Source organism: Tachyglossus aculeatus, chromosome 1 (assembly GCF_015852505.1).
Source record: "Tachyglossus aculeatus isolate mTacAcu1 chromosome 1, mTacAcu1.pri, whole genome shotgun sequence".
Lineage (NCBI taxonomy): Eukaryota > Metazoa > Chordata > Mammalia > Monotremata > Tachyglossidae > Tachyglossus > Tachyglossus aculeatus.
In genome coordinates, this window is record NC_052066.1 from 1,318,225 (window position 1) to 1,339,136 (window position 20,912).

The 20,912-nt window shown below is 55.3% G+C and overlaps 1 protein-coding gene across 2 annotated transcripts in view; it reads left to right on the plus strand.

Moving 5' to 3' along the window:
• KALRN (kalirin RhoGEF kinase) overlaps nucleotides 1-20,912 on the plus strand; it is a 288,617-nt gene that overhangs the window by 104,084 nt on the left and 163,621 nt on the right. For both annotated transcript variants that reach the window (XM_038752830.1, XM_038752839.1), the window contains exons 9-21: nucleotides 4-234; nucleotides 948-1,070; nucleotides 2,542-2,733; nucleotides 4,931-5,100; nucleotides 9,487-9,661; nucleotides 10,148-10,343; nucleotides 11,321-11,487; nucleotides 13,320-13,439; nucleotides 14,521-14,739; nucleotides 16,553-16,702; nucleotides 17,335-17,449; nucleotides 18,363-18,478; nucleotides 19,021-19,143. In XM_038752830.1, coding sequence (XP_038608758.1) covers nucleotides 4-234; nucleotides 948-1,070; nucleotides 2,542-2,733; nucleotides 4,931-5,100; nucleotides 9,487-9,661; nucleotides 10,148-10,343; nucleotides 11,321-11,487; nucleotides 13,320-13,439; nucleotides 14,521-14,739; nucleotides 16,553-16,702; nucleotides 17,335-17,449; nucleotides 18,363-18,478; nucleotides 19,021-19,143 — 2,097 coding nt within the window. The remainder of the gene's footprint in view (nucleotides 1-3; nucleotides 235-947; nucleotides 1,071-2,541; nucleotides 2,734-4,930; nucleotides 5,101-9,486; nucleotides 9,662-10,147; nucleotides 10,344-11,320; nucleotides 11,488-13,319; nucleotides 13,440-14,520; nucleotides 14,740-16,552; nucleotides 16,703-17,334; nucleotides 17,450-18,362; nucleotides 18,479-19,020; nucleotides 19,144-20,912) is intronic.

Here is a 20,912-nt window from a genome sequence, read left to right on the forward strand (position 1 = left end):
CAGGTGAGCCAAGACGGCAAGGCCCTCCTGGACGTCCTGCAGCGGCCCCTGGGCCCCGGCAATGCGGAGTCTCTGACGGCATCGGCCAACTACTCGCAGGCCGTGCTGCAGGTCCTGGACGTGGTACATGAAGTCCTGCACCACCAACGCCGCCTGGAAGGCATCTGGCAACACCGCAAGGTCCGCCTGCACCAGCGCCTGCAGCTCTGCGTCTTCCAGCAGGACGTGCAGCAGGTGGGGGCCACCACTGATGGCCGGAACTCCGGCCAGATCGCCGACCACTGGGCCAAGTGCTGTGTGGAGCCCTGAGCCAAGTGCTGCCACAGGCACACTGCCAGGGAAAAATTGCGGAGCAGTGGGAAGAGTAATAATAATAATAATGATGGCATTTATTAAGCGCTTACTATGTGCAAAGCACTGTTCTAAGCGCTGGGGAGGTTACAAGGTGATCAGGTTGTCCCATGGGGGGGCTCGCAGTCTCAATCCCCATTTTACAGATGAGGTACTGAGGCACAGAGAAGTTAAGTGACTCGCCCAAACTCACACAGCTGACAATTGGCGGAGCTGGGGTTTGAACCCATGACCTCTGACTCCAAAGCCCGTGCTCTTTCCACTGAGCCACACTGCTTCTCTGAGTACCACTTCGGGTAGCGGTTTGACCACTGTGCCAAGTGTGCTGTGGGTAGAGTCCTGAACACTGGGACACGTGCTGTGCCAGGCACCGCCACTGGCACTGCACTGAGTGCCCCTCGGGGTAGAGTGCTGAATACTATGCCAAGCTCTGTCGCTGGCACTGCTGCGGGCAGAGGGCCGAGAGGGATGATGGGCGACAAGGCCAGGGGAAAAGGGGGGTCACTGACGGCAGCGAGGCCGGGGGGACCCCCATTTGTTCTGGCCAACGGAAGCCATGGCTGTGACCTCCCACATCTTTCCACCTCCCCCCTCAGGTGCTGGACTGGATTGAAAACCACGGCGAGGCCTTTCTCAGCAAACACACTGGCGTGGGCAAGTCCCTGCACCGGGCACGAGCCCTCCAGAAGCGGCATGATGACTTCGAGGAGGTGGCCCAGGTAATAATAGTGATAGTATTTGTTAAGCAGTATTTGTTAGAAGCAGTGTGGCTCAGTGGAAGGAGCCTGGGCTTGGGAGTCAGAGGTCATGGGTTCAAATCCCGGCTCCGCCACTTGTCAGTTTTGTGACTTTGGGCAAGTCACTTAACTTCTCTGGGCCTCAGTTGCCTCATCTGGAAAATGGGGATTTAGACTGTGAGCCCCAGGTGGGACAACCTGATCATCTTGTATCCTCCCCAGTGCTTAGAACAGTGCTTTGCACATAGTAAGCGCTTAACAAATGCCATCATCATTATTATTATTAAGCTCTTACTATGTGCCAGGCACTTTTCTAAGCACTGGGGTAGACACAAGCTAACCGGGTTGGACACAGTCCCTGTTCCACATGGGGCTCCTGGTCCTAATCCCCATTTTACAGATGGGGGAACTGACGCACAGAAGTGAAGTGACTTGCCTAAGGTCACACAGGTCTGGAGGCAGGGGCTAGATGGCAGGAGTGGAGGCAGGGGGACGGATGAGATGACCTGACTTCTGAGCATGGGGGGCAGAGTGTGTGCATGTGTACGATAGGGGTCCTGGGACCCGGGGTAGGGGGGAGGAATCCTCAAACAGGGGGATGGGGAGGGTCCCCCCTTTCGGGGTCCCACCCCACGTACAGAGTCTTGGGAGGCCTGCCTGAGTTCTTTAGCCAGTCAATCGTATTGAGTGCTCACTGTGTACAGAACACTGTACTAAGCACTTGGGAGGGGACAACAGAGCAATAAAGAGACCAGTTCACTGCCCACCATGAGCTGATGGTCTGAAGCCCACTGCTGGGTAGGGACCGTCTCTATATGTTGCCAACTTGTACTTCCCAAGCGCTTAGTACAGTGCTCTGCACACAGTAAGCGCTCAATAAATACGATTGAATGAAGCGCCTCCCTCGTCCCCGCCACTCTCCCTGCCACAGGGGGGAGGGGGCCTGCAGTCAGGGCGTGGGCTAGGCCCTGGGGGAGCCACAGCGGGGGTCTTCTCCCCTGGGGGGGTGTCATCCCCAAACCTGGGCCTCGTGCTGTCGGTCTGGGAGGGGCCCTGTCTGCTCGGCACTGACTGCCCCCAAAGGACCAGGCCCCACAGCGACCCCGGACCTGCCCCTTCCACCCACTGCCCTGCCCTGTCCCTTCTGGCTCCACCCACTCCTCCTCCCCTGACCTAGTGGCTAGAGCCTGGAGCTGGGAGTCAGAAGGACCTGAGTTCTAATCCTGACTCTGCCACTTGTTTGCTATCTGACCGCAGGCAAGTCACTTCACTCCTCTGGGCCTCTGTGACCTCTTTTGTAAAATGGGAACTAGGACTGCGAGCCCTGTATGGGACAGGGACTGCGTCCAACCTCCCGGCCCCTCCCAGACCAGCCCCGACCCCTCAGCGACTGACTGACACATGTGTGCGTGTGCGTGTGTGTATGCGTGTGTGTGTGTGTTGCGGGCGGCAGAACACGTACACAAACGCGGACAAGCTGCTGGAGGCGGCGGAGCAGCTGGCGCAGACGGGGGAGTGCGACCCAGAGGAGATCTACAAGGCCGCACGGCACCTCGAGGTCCGCGTGCAGGACTTCGTGCGACGCGTGGAGCACCGCAAGCTGCTGCTCGACATGTCCGTGTCCTTCCATACGCACACCAAAGAGGTACGCCGGGGGTCAGGGGCCGGGGGTCGGGGCCGGGGACCCCAGCGACCTGCTGCCTCCACCTGTCCGGGTCTTTCCATGTGCACGCCAAAGAGGAGGCCGAGGGCACGCTGGGGTGTGATCCACCGCCAAGCTGCCGCTCCACCTGTCCCTGTACCTTCCATACGCATACCAACAAGGTAGACACCCCAGCCCACAGCGGGAGATGTAGACACACACACACACACACACACACACACAGCCCAACCAGAGAGGTGTAGATAATAATAATCACGAGGATGGTATTTGCATAGTGCTTACTATGTGCCAAGCACTGTTCTAAGCACTGGGGGAGAGACAAGGTAATGAGTTTGTCCCAAGTAGGGCTCACGGTCTTAATCCCCAATTTCCAGATGAGGTAACTGAGGTACAGAGAAGTTAAGTGACTTGCCCAAAGTCACACAGCTGACAAGTGGCCGAGCCGGGATTAGAACCCACAACTTCTGACTCCCAAGCCCGGGCTCTTTCCACTAAGCCACGCTGCTTCTCCCCCTCACCCGTGTGGGGACTGACTTGGCCCTGGAAGGTGTTGACAGGGGGTCTTGGTGGGGGGCACGTGGGGTAGGGGGCTCGCCGGTGGAGGGGGACACACTGGGAAGCAGTGTGGCCTAGAGGATAGAGGATAGGCCTGGGAGTCAGAAGGGTTTAATTCTGTTTGCAGTGTGACCCCAGGCAAGTCACTTCACTTCTCTGAGCCTCAGTTAGCTCATTTGCAAAACATGGATTAAGACTGTGAACCCTACGCGGAACAGGGTCTGTGTCCAACCTGATTTGCTTATAACCAGCCCAGTGCTTAGTACAGTGCCTGGCACGTAGTAAGTGCTTAACAAATACCACTATTATTATTATTATTAGTAGTAGTAGTAGTATTAGGTAGTTCTAGCCTCCAAGAGAACACATGGTTAGTTGCTTTCTGTCCAGCTGCTCTTTCAACCTGGGTCACTGGATCATTCTCCTCCCCCACGTTGAGACCAGACCAACATCCACCCCAGGCTGGGCTGGGAAATATGAGGGAGGAGATTGGGTCTTTGTAACGCCCCTCCCTTATTGCTGTGCCAACCAGCCCACCAACCAGTGGTATTTATTGAGCACTTACTGTGAGCAGGGCTCTGTACTGAGCACTTGGGAGAGTAGAGTTAGTAGACATGATCCTTGCCTTCAAGGAGCTTTATAGTTTACTTTGTGCAGAACACTGGACTAAGCACTCTAGAGAGGACAGTAGGGTTAGTAGACACAATCCTTGCTCTCAAGGAGCTGATGGATTACCATGTGCAGAGCACTGTACTGAGTGCTTAGGGGAGGGCAGAAGAGATAGTAGAAACGATCCCTGCCCTTGAGGAACTTACAGTCTACAGTGTGCAGAACGCTGTATTGAGCATTTGAGAGAGGATAGTAGAGTTAATAGACACAAACCATGCCCTCTAGGAGCTTACGGTCAGTAGTGTGTGTACAGCACTGTACTGAGCATTTAGGGGAAGACAGTAGAATTAGTAGACATGATACTTGCCCTTGAGGTGCTGACACACAATAATGGTTGACCCTGTCCCCTCCACAGGCAGTGGGTATGTTCTGTTAACCCCGACCCCCTCTTAGAGAGAGGTGTCCAGTGTGCCCAGCTGCCCCAGGGCACGACCTTGCTGAGATACAACCCCCACACTTTCTCAGTGCTCACCCCAGGTCTGGGCCTGCCCCTTTTGTCCTCCTGAGCTCTGGGCTTCTTCCTTGTGTCCTCCCCCTCAACTCTGGGCCTGTTCCTCATGCCCCTTTCCAGCTCTGGGCCTGTCACACCTCAGCGTGGGCCTGTACCTCATGCCCCCTCCCCCCCATCCTGGGCCTTTCCCCCCTCAGCATGGACTTGTCCCTCGTGCTTCCCCATCCCCAGTTCTGGGTCTTTCCCCCCTCAGTGTGGTCCTGCCCCTCCTGCTCCCCCCAACCCCGTCCCACCTCTGGTCCTTTCCCCTCTCAGTGTGCCTGTTCTTCCTCCCCCTGCCCCCTGCCCCTCCTCACCCCCACAGCTCTAAGCCAGTCCCTCCTCAGTGTGGGCCTGTCCCTCATGTCCCCCTGACCCCTCCACACACAGCTCTGGGCCTGTCCCACCTCAGTGTGGGCCTGTTCTTCCTTCCCCCACCCCCATCCCCACCCCCACCCCCGCCCCCAGCTGTGGGCCTGGATGGAAGACCTGCAGAAGGAGCTGCTGGAGGATGTGTGTGCCGACTCGGTGGATGCAGTGCAGGAGCTGATCAAGCAATTCCAGCAGCAGCAAACAGCCACCCTGGATGCCACCCTCAACATCATCAAGGAAGGGGAGGATCTCATCCAGCAGCTCAGGTGGGCCACTCCATCCACCCACTTGCCCCCAGCTGCAACAGAGCTTAGGGCCCACAAGACTGAGGACCCAGGGACCCGGGTAGCCAGGGACCCACAAAATTGGGGAGCCATGAGCCCAGGGAGCCAGGAACCCACAGAACTGGGGAACCACAGGCAAGGGGAGCCAGGGACCCACAGAAGTGGGAAGCCATGGGCCCAAGGAGCCAGAGACCCAGAGAACTGGGGAACCACTAACCCAGGGACCTAGAGAACTGGGGAGCCATTGGCCTGGAGATCCAGGTCTCTGCACAACTGGGAGCCACAGGCATGGAGAGCCAGGGACCCATAAAATTGGGGAGCCCCAAACCTAGGGAGCCAGAGACCCAGAGAACTGGGAAGCCTTGGGCCCAGGGAGCCAGACAACTGGGAAGTCATGGCCCTGGTGAGCCAGGGACCCACAAAACTGGTGTACCACAGGCACGGGGAGCCAGGGACCCAAGGAACCAGGAGCCACAAGCATAGGTAGACAGGCACCCACAAAACTGGTGAGCCCCAGGCATGGGGTCCCAGAGAGCCAGAGAACTGAGGAGCTACAGGCATCGGGAGGCTGGAAACCAAAGAACCAGGGAACCATGGGCCCTGGGAGCCAGGAACCCACAGAACTGGAGAGCAACAATCCTGGAGACCCCCGGAATCAAGGATCAAAGGTCCTGTGAATCCATGGACCCTGGGAATCAGGGGTTCAGACAGCTGGGGAAACAGGAACCCAGGGAAGTGTGGCCCCAGAATCTCAGAGCCGGGGATCCCAGGAGACCGTGGACCCATGGACCCAGAGAACTAGAGATCCACAGGTCCAGGGCCCCATGGAACCGAGGACCCAGGAAACAGTAGGTCCATGCACTTGGGATACCAGAGCCTGGAGAGCCACAGAGCCAGGGTGCTGCAGAACAATCAATCAATTGTATTTATTGAGTGCTTACTGTGTGCAGAGCACTGTACTAAGCGCTTGGGAAGTACAAGTTGGCAACATATAGAGACAGTCCCTACCCAACAGTGGGCTCACAGTCTAAAGCAATAGTAATAATAATTATTATTATGGTATTCGTTAAGTGCTTATGGTGTGCCAAGCACTGTTCTAAGCACTGGGGTAGATACAAGGAAATCAGGTTGTCCCACGTGGGGCTCAGAGTCTTGATCCCCATTTTACAGATGAGGAAACTGAGGCACAATCAATCAATCAATCGTATTTATTGAGTGCTTACTGTGTGCAGAGCACTGTACTAAGCACTTAAGGCACAGAGAAGTGAAGTGGCTCATCCGAGGTCACACAGCAGACAAGTGGCGGAGCTAGGTTTAGAACCCATGTCCTCTGCCCCCCAAGCCCATGCTCTTGCCACTGAGCCACGCTACAGAACTGGGAAACCAGAGAACTGGGGCCCACTGGGTGCTGCAGAACCGGGGGGCCCCGGTGGGACACCTGGGCTGGCTGGACCAGCCTTGCCTGAATGTTTAGGGTTTGGGATGCTCAGAGGGGGCGGGGGCAAGGCCGGGGGCAGCAGACACGCACAGCTGGGCTCTGGGTGTCAGTTTTTCCATCAATCAGTAGGAATTACTCTGATGGACAGGGCACTGGACTGGGCCCTTGGGAGAAGACAACAGAAGCAAGACATTCTTCCTGCCCTCAAAGAGTTTATAATCTATCAATTAATGGTATTTACTGAGCACTCTCAATGGTATTTACTGAGTGCTTACTGTGTGCATAGCACTGTACAAAACGCTTGGGAGAGTACAATATAACAGAATTGGTAGACACGTTCCCTGCCCACAGCGAGCTTGCAGTCTAGGCCGGGAGACAGTTATCATCAGTCAATCAGTGGTATTTATTGAACTCTTAATGTGTGCAGAGCATTGTTGTAAGCGCTTGGGAGAGCGCAACACAAAAGAGTTGGTAGACATGTTCCTTGTCCACAGTGAGTTCAATCATTTAATAATAATAATAATAATTGTAGTTTTTGCTAAGCATTTACTATGTACTTACTAAGCACTGGGATGGATACAACAAATTGGGTTGGACACAGTCCCTGTCCACGTGGGACTCACAGTCTCAATCCCCATTTTACAGATGAGGTAACTAAGGCACAGAGAATTGAAGTGACTTGCCCAAGGTCACACAGCAGACAAGTGGAGGAATGCTTGAGAGAATGCAATATAACAGAGTTGGTAGACACATTCCCTGCCTACATGGAGTTTAGAGTTTAGAAGAGGAGACAGACATCATCAATAAGCGCTTAATAAATACGTTTGAATGAATGAATTATCATTCATCATCATCATCAATCGTATTTATTGAGCACTTACTGTGTGCAGAGCACTGTACTAAGCGCTTGGGAAGTACAAGTTGGCAACATATAGAGACAGTCCCTACCCAACAATGGGCTCACAGTCTAAAAGACTATATTAATCTTAAGTCTAATCAGCAGTATTTTTGAGTGCTTATTCTGTGCAGAGCACTGTACTAAACGCTTGGGAGAGTACACTATAATAGAGTTGGTAGAGAAGCAGCATGGCATAGTGGATAGAGCAAGGGCTTGGGAGTCAGAAGGTAAGTTGAGGGCAGGATTGTGTCAACTAATTTATTTTCCTTTCCAGGGTGCTCAGTCTAGTACTTTGCACACAGTAGACCAGAAGCTCCTCGAGGGCTTGGATCGTATCTACTAACCCTGTTGTACTCTCCCAAGCACTCAGAACAGTGCTCTGCATACAGTAGACCATCAACTCCTTGAGGTCAGGGATTGTCACTGTTAACTCTACTGTCCTCGGCCAAACACTCAGTATACTCTTCACACAGTAGATCATCATTTCCTTGATTGTGCCTTGATTTCCAGAGATTGTGCCTGTTAACTCTGTTCTACTCTCCCAACTGCTCAGTACAGTCCTCTGCACATAGTAGGTAAAGAAGAAGCATGCTGTAGTTGATAAAGCATGGGCCCAGGAGTCAGAAGGTCTTGGGTTCTAATTCCGGCTCTGCCACTTGTCTGCTGTGTGACCTTGGGGAAGTCACTTCACTTCTCCGGGCCTCAGTTCCCTCATTTGGAAAACGGGGATTGAGACTGTGAGCCCTACTTGAGACAGGGACTGTGTCCAACCCTATTTGCTTGTTTCCACCCCAGGACTTAGTACAGTGCCTTGAACATAGTAAGCTCTTAACAAGTACCATAATTATCATTATTATTATTACAGTAAGTGCCAAATCAATACCATCGATTAATTAATAAGCGGATTTAGCAGCTAATAAATAGTTCTGAAAATTTCTGGGTGAACTATCTGAATCAATCATTGAGTATACAGTTAAGTCTATTATAATTATTATTATTATACTTATGGCATTGTTATATGAGGGTGGCCCACATGACTAGGGTATTGTGAATTAGTCACGGAAGACTTCTTGGAGGAGGTGGGCTTTCAGAAGCAATGGTATGAGTATTTACTGAGCACTTGATTTGTGCAGGGCACTGTACTAAGCACTTGTGATCAAAAAAGTACTAATGGGAGGAGTCAAAATAAAGATTTGAGTGAACGATTGAAGCAAAGACTGCTGAGGTGGATGTAAAGAAGTGCTAGCTTTAGCTGAAGGGATGATTAGGGTCAGGAGAGTGGGAGAGTAATCAGGGAATACTTGTTGGAGGAGAGATTTGAAGATGGAGAGAGCTGGGATCTTTGAGACGTGGGGAGGGCGGGAGATCCAGGCTGGGGGAGCAGAGGGACTGAGGGGGCGGGGGTGGGAGAGCTGGAGGTGGCTGTGTGGAGCAAAGACAGCGGGCTGGGAAACAGCTGAGGAAGAGAGCTGACGTGTAAGATGGGGACGGCTCGTGGAACAGCCAGGAGTTTCTGCTCGATGCAAGAGGAGTTAAGGCTGTTGGTGGAGAGACGAGTGCTCAGCGATATTTCAGGGAGACGATCCAGGCGGCAGTGGGGAGTGCAGAATGGGGGTGGGGAGAGACCGGAGGCAGGGAGACCAGCAAGGAGGCCGGGGCAATTGGCCATTCATAGAATAAGAATGGGGAGAGGCTGGAGCCAGAGAGACCAGCGAGGAGGCCAGTACAATTGACCAATCATGGAATGGGGGTGGGGAGAAGCGGGAGGCAGGGAAGCCAGCAAGGAAGATAGTACAAGTGACCAATCGCAGAAGGCTGTGGGGAGAGGCTGGAGCCGGGGAGACCAACAATGAGGCCAGTACAATTGACCAATCGTAGAATGGGAATGGGAAGAAGCTGGAGGCAGGGAGACCAGCGAGGAGGCCAGTACAATTGGCCAACCATAGAATGGGGATGGGGAGAGGCCAGAGGCAGGGAGCCCGGTGAGGAGGCCGGTTCACCCGTGTGGTGGTGGGACGGGGCCCATGTGCAGGGACTCGGCCGTGTCCAGCAACAAGACACCGCACAGCAGCTCCATCAGCCACATCGAGGCAGTGCTGCAGCAGCTGGACGAAGCGCAGGCACGGGTGGAGGAGCTTTTCCACGAGCGAAAGGTCAAATTGGACATCTCCCTGCAGCTGCGCATCTTCGAGCAGTTCACCATCGAGGTACGGCCTGCCTGGGGAGGCTTGAGGGGCCTGGGGGTCAGGGGTGAGATCACAGGGCCAGAACTGGGGACGGAACCACCCAGGGGACCACTGCTCTGTCCTCCTTGGGACACAGTCATCCACTATGAACCCCGAGACCTTAGGAGGGCCAGCGGTCACTGTCCTTTCTACACTGGTCTTTATTTACATTATCAGAAGGGTCACTGGGAAAAGAGTCAGAGGTGTTGGATGGTCCATGCTGGGTCACTGGGGGAGAGTCAGGGTCAGAGAAAGGAGAGTCAGGGGTGTGGGGTGGTCTATTCTTGTTCACTGGAGGAGAGTCAGGGGCAGAGAAGGGAGAGTTGAGGGTGTGGGATGTTTCACGTTAGGTTACTAGGGAGAGTCAGAGGTGCTGGATGGTCCATATTGGGTCACTGGGGAGTCGACACTCTCCCATCCGGGGCCAGGCTTCGTGCTGACCTCTGAGGTCCACCCCCCACTGGGCAGGTGACGGCTGAGTTGGACGCGTGGAACCAGGACCTGCTGAGGCAGCTGAGCGACTTCAACACGGAGGACGTGACGCTGGCCGAGCAGCGGCTGCAGCGCCACACGGAACGGAAGCTGGCCATGACCAACCTGACCTTTGAGGTGGTGCAGCAGGGACAGGACCTGCATCAGTACATCATGGAAGCCCAGGCCTCAGGTACACCCAGGTCGCCTCAGGGATCCTCACATCTCCTCAGGGATGCCCAGGTCTCCTCAGCGACGCCCAGGACTCCTCAGGGATGCCCAGGCCTCAGGGACGTCCAAACTGGCATGTGAGCAGGCCTCGGGGATGGCCAGGCCAGAACGCGGGCAGGCCTCAGGGATGCCCAGGCCTCAGGTATGTCCCGGCTGGAGCATGGGCAGGCCTGGACACACCACCTGATTTCTGCAAGATTTTGGTCAGTCTGGAGAGAAAAATGGCTGTGGGTAGGGCAGAATTGAGATGGCATTTATGATTAGTGTTGAGGGTGATGACAAAGGAGGTGGTGGTCGTGGTGATAATGATGATGATGGCGATGTTGATGGTGGAAGGCTCCTAGCTGTTGCATGTGCAGGCAGAGTCTGTTGAACAACCGGGCATTTACTCCAGTTGGTTCCCTTAAAAACACTTATAATAATAATAATGATGATGGCATTTACTAAGCGCTTACTGTGTGCAAAGCACTGTTCTAAGTGCTGGGGAGGCTACAAGGTGATCAGGGTGTCCCACAAGGGGCTCACAGTCTTAATCCCCATTTGACAGATGAGGTAACCGAGGCACAGAGAAGTTAAGTGACTTGCCCAAAGTCACACAGCTGACAAGTGGTGGAGCTGGGATTTGAACCCATGACCTCTGACTCCAAAGCCCTGGCTCTTTTCACCGAGCCACACTGCTTCTCCTGTCCCAAGAAAGTGGGGCAGGGAGTGTGCCGGTGCTTTGCGTTCTATGCTCCCGAGCACCTAGCACAGTGTGCGGCACGGTGGTGGTGCCCGGGAAATAGAACTGCTGCCGCTGCCGCCGATGGGAGCTGGGGAGGGGAAGGGGTGGAACCACCAGGAAATGAGGGGGACCCTCCCTAGATGGGGAGTGGTGGGGGGAGGGTGCAGGAGGTGCGTGAGGTCTTAGAGTGGGCCATTCCCCGCATCCGGGAGCAGGCATCGAACTGAGCAGCGACAAGGACGTGGACCTGGCGGGGCAGGTGCAGGAGCTGCTGGACTTTGTGCACGAGAAGCAGCAGGAGCTGGAGCTGAGCGCCAACCAGACCCACAAGCAGCTGGAGCAGTGTCTGCAACTGCGCCACCTCCAGGCTGAGGTCAAACAGGTCAGGCCCCTGCGCCCGTGCCTCCCCACCCACACCCCTCCACCCTCCAGCCCCGGACGGGAGGGGACGTGCACCATGCCCGTGAAGGGCTGACGGGAACCAGAGACACCACACACACATTCAGTCAATCGTATTTATTGAGCACTTAGTGTGTGCACTGCACTGTACTAAACACTTGGGAGAGTACAATACAGTAGGGAAAGCAACACTTCATAGTGGATGGAGCACAGACCTGGGAATCAGAAGGTCATGGGTTCTAATCCCGGCTCTGCCCCTTGTCTGTTGTATGGCCTTGGGCAAGGCACTATACTTCTCTATGCCTGTGTATATGTATATATGTTTGTACATATTTATTACTCTATTTATTTTACTTGTACATATCTATTCTATTTATTTTATTTTGTTAGTATGTTTGGTTTTGTTCTCTGTCTCCCCCTTTTAGACTGTGAGCCCACTGTTGGGTAGGGACTGTCTCTATATGTTGCCAACTTGTACTTCCCAAGCGCTTAGTACAGTGCTCTGCACACAGTAAGCGCTCAATAAATATGATTGATTGATTGATTGTTACCTCATCTGTAAAATGACAATTAAGACTGTGAGCCCTATGTGGGACAGGGGCTATGTCCAACCCGATTTGCCTGTCTCCACCCAAGCACTTAGTCAGTGCCTGGCACATAGTAAGCACTTAACAAATACCGTAATTATTATTATTATTACAATATAACAATATAACAGACAAACTGCACTGGCCATTGAGGAGGGGCGGGGTGGGGGGAGGAAGAGACAGAGTCCCTGCCCTCTAGGAGCTTCCAATCTGATGGGGAGACAGGTCACACACATACACACCCATACATTGCTGGGCACTGGGAGAGGGGTGGAAGGAGGAGGAAACACAGTCCCTGCCCTTGAAGGGCTGCCAGTCTGATGGGGTGACAGGGCACATATATACACAGAAATACATTGTGCTGGGCACTGGGGAAGGACAGAGGGAGGAGACATGGAAAGTGTTTTAAATGTAAATGTACCAGCCACTTTTTAAGGATATACAAAGTTATGAGTGTGTGGGTCTTCCCAGGGCATACAGCCAACAGAGCCACCAGAGTGTGTCCCAGCAGGCAGGAGTTGAAGGAGAGCCCTCCAGGATTCCCTCTCCTACATTCAAAAGGCTCAGCCCAGCTGGCTCATTGGCTCTCCTCAGAGGAGAGCTCAATAAATACGATTGAATGAATGAAATGCCAGTCCCTCCGTGCAGCAAGAATCCATTCCCGTCTTCCATTCCCGTCTTCCCTTCCGTCTTCAGGGCTTCTCAGCCTGGCCCGGCCCACACTAAGGAGCTCAGTCAATCAAGAAATCAATCAGTGGTATTTATTGAGTGCTTACTGTCTGCAGAGCACTGAACTATGTGCTTGGGAGAGGAATAATACTTATGGTACTTGTTAAGTGCTTACTACGTGCCAAGCACCGTTCTAAGCACTGGGGTAGGTACAAGTTAGTCAGGTTGGACACGGTCCCTGTCCCACAAAGGGCTCAGTCTTAATCCCCATTTTAAGATGAGGTAACTGAGGCCCAGAGAAGTGAAGTGACTTTCCCAAGGTCACACAGCAGAGATGTGGCAGAGCAAGGATTAGAACTCATGACCTTCTGACTACCAGGCCTGGGCTCTACCCTGTTTCGAACATTCTAGCAGAGTTGGTAGACACATTCCCTGCCCACGATGAGCTTACATTACCTTAGCCCCAGTCCAGCTCACGGCCACCTCTGCCCCGCCCCGTGCCCACCCTGACGGGCGGGTCAGAGTCAGTTATTAACTACTCCATCTCCTGCCTGTCCAGGTCCTGGGCTGGATTCGCAATGGGGAATCAATGCTCAACGCCAGCCTGGCCAATGCCAGCTCCCTGTCGGAAGCCGAGCAGTTGCAGAGAGAACATGAGCAGTTCCAGCTGGCCATTGAGGTAGCCCCCTGCCCCTGCCCTCTGACCCCACCCCCAGACCCCTGCACTGAGCAATTCCAGCTGGCCATCGAGGTACCCCCGCCCCCTGCCCTTGCCCTCTGTTCCTGTCCCCCTGCCACCTGCAGAGTGAACATGACCAATTCCAGTTGAACATCGAGGTGTACCCCCTTGACCCTGGCCCCTGCCCCTACCCTGTGCCCCAACCCCTGCCCCCACTGTCCTGCAATGAGGAGAAACCAATCCAACTGACCATCAAGGTGCCCCCTGACCCCTTCCCCTGCCACCCTGCCCCATCCCCTGCCCTTGCCCCCTGCCCCTGCTGCCGTGCTCCCGCTGCCCTGAAGAGAGGAGAAATAATTCCAGCAGGCCATCGAGGTGTCCCCCAATCCCTTCCCCTGCCACCCTGCCCCTACTCCTGCCCCATCCCCTGCCCTTATCCCTGCCCTCACTGTCCGGGAGTGCGGAGGAGCCTTTCGGCCTGGCCATTTAGGTGCCCCCTGCCTCTTGCCACCCTTCTCCCCCTGGTCTAGGGGCTCCATCAAGTGGAGTGAGGACTACCGTGGGTGGAGACCATCAAGGTTAGCCTGGTTTCTGGCCAGGGTGTACTGGCTAGTTCAGATGTGTCAGAATGCCCGGGGGTGTCTCTAACCCATCTTTTTCCCCCTGTCCCAACCCACTGAGTGCAGAGAGGGATGGCTGAGCTGTGCAAATTCATGGTGTTCTCGGGCCCAGCCCTCTCTGGCACAGGAGACAGGCTCCTACAGACACCGGGCCGGGAGAGGGGGGACTGGGTAGGCTGGGCTCTGATGGCATTTGATTTCCGGTTTTGGGTGGCGCTTGGGGGTGCTGAGCCATTCTCACGGATGGGGGCCCTGCCAGCCTGCACCCTGCCCGCTCTGTCATGACAGGTCAAGGGCGAGCGGGCCAGGTGGGCCGGGCCCATTGGGGGTTGGGATCTCCAGGACCAGGCTGGTCTCGGGGAAGGTGGTCGTTGTTGGAAAAGTCGCTGAAACCTGTTCCCCCATCTCCTCCTTTCCCCTACCCGTGCCCTTGCCCCTGCCCCTTCCCATGCCCTGTCCAGTCCCTGTTCCATGCCACCTCGCTGCAGAAGACTCACCAGAGCGCACTGCAGGTGCAGCAGAAGGCTGAGGCGCTGCTGCAGGCCGGGCACTATGACAGCGAGGCCATCCGGCAGTGCGCCAATAAGGTGGCCCTGCACTGGCAGCAGCTCATGCTCAAGATGGAGGACCGTCTGAAGCTGGTCAATGCCTCCGTGGCCTTCTACAAGACCTCCGAGCAGGTGGGCCAGCCGTACCACAGGGCCCAGGGACGAGCAGAGGGGGGTGGTGGCCGTGCCACTGGGCACTGCCGTGGTGGGGATCCAGCTGTACCACTGGGCATGGATAGTGGTGGTGGAGGGCAGACCAGTGGGCAGGGGTTGGGGGTGGGGGGTGACCGGACCACCGGGCATGGTGGAGAGCCAGCAGGACCACGGGACACAGGAGCAGGGGGTGACGGCAGCTGGACAACTGGGCACCACCACGGTGTGGAGCCAGCCGGACCACCAGACACAGGGATGAGGGAGGGGAATGTCTGGACCACTGAGCACTGCCACGAGGGGGTGCTTCAGGACCACTATTTTTTTAAATTCCATTTGTTAAGCGCTTACTATGTTCCAGGCACTGTTCAAAGCACTGAAGTAGATACAAGGTATACAGGTCGGGCACTGTCCATGTCCCACATGGAGCTCATGGTCTTAATTCCCACTTTTCAGAGGAAGGAGCTAAGGCACAGAAAAGTGAAGTGATTTGCCCAAGGTCACACAGCAGACAAGGGGGTAGGATGGTCAGTGGTGGGTCACCGTGGAGAGTCAGGAATGGAGAGGGGAGAATCAGGGGTATCAGATGGTCAGTGCTGGGTCACTGGAGAGAGTCAGGGGGTGTGGGATGATCCGTGCTGGGTCACTGGGGAGAGTCAGGGATGGAGAGGAGAGTCGGGGTATTGGGTGGTCCATGCTGGGTCACTGGGGGAGAGTCAGGGATAGAGATAGGGCTAGAGAGTCAGGGGTTTGGGCCAGTCCATCCTTCATCAGGGTGCAGTCAGTACACAGTTCCTTCCCAGTGTCCCAGTTCCAGTGGCCAAGCAACACTGGGTCAGGGGAGCTGAGGGGGAGATGCCCCGACCTCATCGGCCCCACTTCATTACTGGATTAATCTGGCAGGGCGTGCACACTGGGCCCTGAGCCACACAAGTGGTCAGATCCCGAGTGGCAAGATGGGACCCAGTCCTGCCCCCACTGGGCTCCTACTTTTTGAGGGAGGAAGAGCCAGTATCTCATCCCCATTTTACAGAAGGGGAACCTGAGGCCCAGAGAGGTTCGGTGACTGCCCTGGAGACCAACTTGTACTTCCCAAGAGCTTAGTACAGTGCTCTGCACACAGTAAGCGCTCAATAAATACGATTGAATGAAGGAATGAATGGAGATGCCCAGCAGCCTTGGGCCCATTCTGGGATTAGAACCTAGTGCTCCTGACTCTGTGCCATGTTCCCTGTTCATGAAGCCAGACTGCCTCGGTTGGACTTGGGATTCCAGGGCCACCGCCCCCTCCCACACCTGTTCTGGTGGTCCAGGCTGCCCCTCCCTGCCGTGGACTCAGAGCCCAGGATGGACATGGGGGAGACATGGAAGTGCACATGGAAAAGGGGTTCGGTCGCCCCCACCCCCGTAATAGTATTTGCTAAGAGCTTACTATGTACCAAGCACTGTTCTAAATGCTGGGGTAAATACAAGGTAATAGTAGTAACCTTAGCATTCATTCATTCATTCGTTCATTCGATCGTATTTATTGAGCACTCACTGTGTTCAGAGTACAGTGCTTGGGAGACTACAGTAGAAGAATAAACAGATCGGTCCCCAGCGCTGTGCCAGACCATAGCCCCTCCCCTCCCCCTGAGCCTCGGGCCACAAATGCTGGCCCATAGCCCTTCACCCCAAGTCTCCAGGCCGGACTGGCCACCCATCGTATTGACCATAGTCCCTCCCCTCATTGCCACCCCTGCCCTTCGCCCAAGCCCCAAGGCCACGTGAGCTGAGTCTGTCTGTCTCGGGGCAGGTGTGCAGCGTCCTGGAGAGCCTGGAGCAGGAATACCGGCGAGATGATGACTGGTGCGGAGGCCGAGACAAATTGGGCCCCGCCGCCGAGGTGGACCACGTCATCCCCCTCATCAGCAAACACTTGGAGCAGAAGGAGGCCTTCCTGAAGGTTTTGGCCCTGCCGCCGCCACTCCCTCTGCCCCCTCTGGCCACCACGGCCCCATCCACCCTGCTGGCCACCAAGACCCCGTCCCCCACACCCCAGCGGCCACCATGACCCTATCTCCACTAACCACCACCCCGACCCCATCCTCCCGACTGGCCACCACAACCCTGTCCCCTCAACACCGACCACCATGGCCTTGTCTCCCTGCTGGCCACCATGACCTCATTCATTCAATAGTATTTATTGAGTGCTTATTGTGTTCAAAGTCCTGCACTAGGCACTTGTGAGAGCACACAATAACAATGCAATACAAGACAGAGTAACAATACACAGACAGATTCCCTGCCCACAATGAACTTACCATCTAGAGGTCTAGACCTCATCCCTCCTGCAGACCACCATGACCCCATTCCCACCACTGGCCACCACATCCCCATCACCCCACAAGCCTCCAGGGCCCTGCCCTCTCCCCTTCCCCACCTGTTGGCCACCACAGCGCCATCCCTCCTGCTGACCACCACAACCCTGTCCTTCCCTGCTGACCACCACGTCCCCACCACCCCCAACCAGCCACTACAACAGCCCCCTACTACTCCCCCTGGCAGCTGACCCCCTGACCCTCCACCCCACCACAGGCCTGCACACTGGCCCGGAGGAATGCCGAGGTCTTCCTCAAATACATCCACCGGAACAACGTCAGCATGCCGGGCTCAGCCAGCCACACCCGCGGGCCTGAGCAGCAGGTGAAAGGTCAGTAGTGCCCCTGGGGGAGCCTCTCGCTTGCCCGGCAGACTCCCTCAACCCCACTCAGTTAGTCGGTACTATCTGCTGGGTGCTACTCTGGGTGCCAGAGGCTATGCTGAGCACCTGCTCTGGGCAGAACACTGTGCTGGGTGCCTACTCCCTGCAAAGCACTGTAATAATAATGATAATAATAATTCTGGTATTTGTTAAATGCTTACTATGTACCAGACACTATACTAAGCACTGGGGCGGATACAAGAGAATCAGGTTGGACATAGACCCTCTCCCAGAGGGGGCTTGTAGTTTTAATCCCCATTTTGCAGATGAGGTCACATAGGCACAGAGAAGCCAAGTGACTTGCCCAAGACCACACAGCAGACAAGTAGTGGAGCCGGGATTAGAACCCATGACCATGTACCACGTACCTACTGTGTGCATAGGGGTGTGCTGGGGACCCACTGTGTGCGGAGTGGTGTGCTGGACACCCACTGTGTGCCGAGAACTGTGCTGAGCATGGGCTGAGCACTGTGGTGGGTGCCTACTGTGCAGAGCACTATACTGGGCTCCTACTTGTGCAGAGCAGTTTGCTGGGTGTCTACTATGTGTGGAATGCTGCACTGGATGTTATAAATTGTTCATTTATTTTAATGTGTACCTCCTCTTCCAGACTGTAAAGTCCTGTGGGCAGGGAACGTGTCTGCCAACTCTGGTGTATATTACTTTCTCAAGTGTTTAGTACACTTCTCCACACACAGTAAGCGCCCAATAAATTCCATGGATTGATTGACTGATTGGGTACCTGCTGTGTGTGGAAAACTGTGCTGGGCTCCAGCTGTTTGCGGAGCAACTGTACTGGGCTCTCCTGCCTGCCCAGGGGAGGGTCTTCCCAGCACCCACGTGTCCTGTGGTCCCCCCGCAGCCATACTGAGCGAACTCCTGCAGCGGGAGAACCGGGTCCTGCACTTCTGGACAATGAAGAAGCGGCGGTTAGACCAGTGCCAGCAGTTCGTGGTGTTCGAACGCAGTGCCAAGCAGGTGCAGCCTGAGCACACCGCCTCTACCCTTGCCCCCACCAGAGGGTGGGCAACTGGTCCACTGAAGCAGGGATGCCAGGGATGGGCCCCTCCATTCTGGGTCTGGGGGTCAGAGTAAATAATGGGCCACACTAGCCCGGGTACCAGGGGATTGTTGACAGACTGTGGGACTGCCAGGCCCTGAGATGGTCCCAGCTCTGGGGGTCCCTGGTATAGAGGAGCTGGGATTTGTTGTCCCGGGAGTTGGAACATGTGCAGAAGAGTTTAGCTATGCTTCCCCTGCACGAGCTCTGATTCTGCCTGCCCCATAAACATACACCGCCTAGCAAAGAAACAGAAAGTCTGGGGCTTAGGCCCAGGGGCTCCCTGAGGCCCGTGGGGTGGGGGTTGTGATTCAAGCAGAGTGGGATGACAGTATCAGGCTGATGGGCCCGGTCAGCTCAGAGGGCTGGAAGGGGTGATGTTGGGGGACCGGGAAGGGGGAGCAGCGACCGCTCTGGGCCAGATTGGGCTGTTGAGACCCAGGGGTCTTGGGCCCGCCAGGCGCTGGAGTGGCTGCAGGACAGCGGCGAGTTCTACCTGTCAACGCACACGTCCCCCGGGGAGACACTGGAGGAGACGCAGGCGCTGCTCAAGGAATACGGCGAGTTCCGGGTCCCGGCCAAGGTAGGACCATGGCCCCCATCCAGGCCCAAATGCATACAGTGTCCAGTCTCCCCGTGCCCCACCGCAGAGCCTGGCGGAGTGGTGGGGGCAGGGCCAGCACCTACAGGGAATCCACAAGGATGGGCTGTAGCCATGGAATTTGTGGGTCAGTGTCAGGGGATGTGGGGGCCAGTGTCAGGGGACTGGGAACTGGGGGCAGGGGAATCAAGGCTGAGGGCTGCAAGGTCATGGAAAGGACGAGGACTGTAGTTTCCAAGCGCTTAGTACAGTGCTGTGCACACCGTAAGCACTCAATAAATATGAATGAATGAATGAACTGGAAATGGGGGACTAGTAGCTGGAGTCTAGGGGTTTTGGGGCTGGGGCCAAGGGACCAGGCAATGGGGATGAGATTATTGGCTGGGGGTCTGCAGGGTCATGAGAAGGGGGGAGAGGTGTGGGGGCCAGAGATGGGGGACCAGGGGCCTGAGAACTGGGGATGAGACTGGGGGCTGGGAGCTGCAGGGTCATGGGAAGGAACTAGGACTGTGGGAGCCAGAGATGGGGAACCAGGGGCTGAGGGATCGGAAGCTGAGGATGGGATCGGGGGTTTGGGTCTGCAAGATCATGGGGAGGGGTGAGGGCTTGGGGGACCAGAGATGGGGGACCAGGGGCCAGTACCAGTGGATGTATATATCAGTCATTTATTTATTTATAGTAATGTATGTCTTCCCCTGCTCTAGACTCTAAGCTCTTTATGGGCAGGGAATGTATCTATTTATTATTGTATTGTACTTTCCCAAGTGCTTAGTACAGTGCTCTGCACACAGTAAGTGCTTAATAAATATGATCGGATGAATGGACTGGACACTGGGACAGATGAGGGGCTAGGGGCTGCAGGATCATGGAAAGGGTCAAGGACTGTGGGAGCCAGAAATGGGAGGGACCAGGGGCCAGGCACTGGGGTGGTCGGGCTGGGGCCGGGGGATAGGAAGCTGAGGATGGGATTGGGAGCTTGGGGCTGCAAAGTCATGGGAAGGGATGAGGGCTTGGGATGGGGCAGAGATGGGGGAAGAGGGGCCAGGGCCAGGGGATCAGGACCTGGGGCCAGTATCGGGGGCTGGGGGATGCAAGGTCACGGGAAGGGACAAGGACTGGGACTGTCTCTATATGTTGCCAGTTTGTACTTCCCGAGCGCTTAGTACAGTGCTCTGCACATAGTAAGTGCTCAATAAATACGATTGATGATGATGATGACTGTGGAGGCCAGAAATGGGGGCCTGGGAGGGGTCAGGGAATGTGGAACAGGGGCTGTGGAGACCCATTCATTCATTCAATCATATTTATTGAGTGCTTACTGTATGCAAAGTACTGTACCGAGCACATGGGAGAGTACAATACAACCATAAATGGACACATTCCCTGCCCACAGCCAACTTAAAGTCTAGAAGGGAAGACCTACAGTATGACTAAAATAAATAAATTGAAGCTATGTACACAAATGCTATGGAACAAGAGCTGTGTGGGTTGCAGGGGCCAGGGAACCAGGTGATGAGGTTCAGGGGCTGCACTCGGACCATTCCCCCACACCCAACCCCTTTCACCTCAATCAATCCATTGTATTTACTGAGTGCTTACTGTGTACCATTACTGTACTAAGTTCTTGGGGGAGTCCGGTGCAACAGAGTTGGTAGACACGTTCTCTGGCCACAAGCTCCCTACCCCCATCAGCCTCTCTCACCTCCAGACATGCACTGATTTCCTCTGCCCCCGCCCCCCCGGGGCTGGGC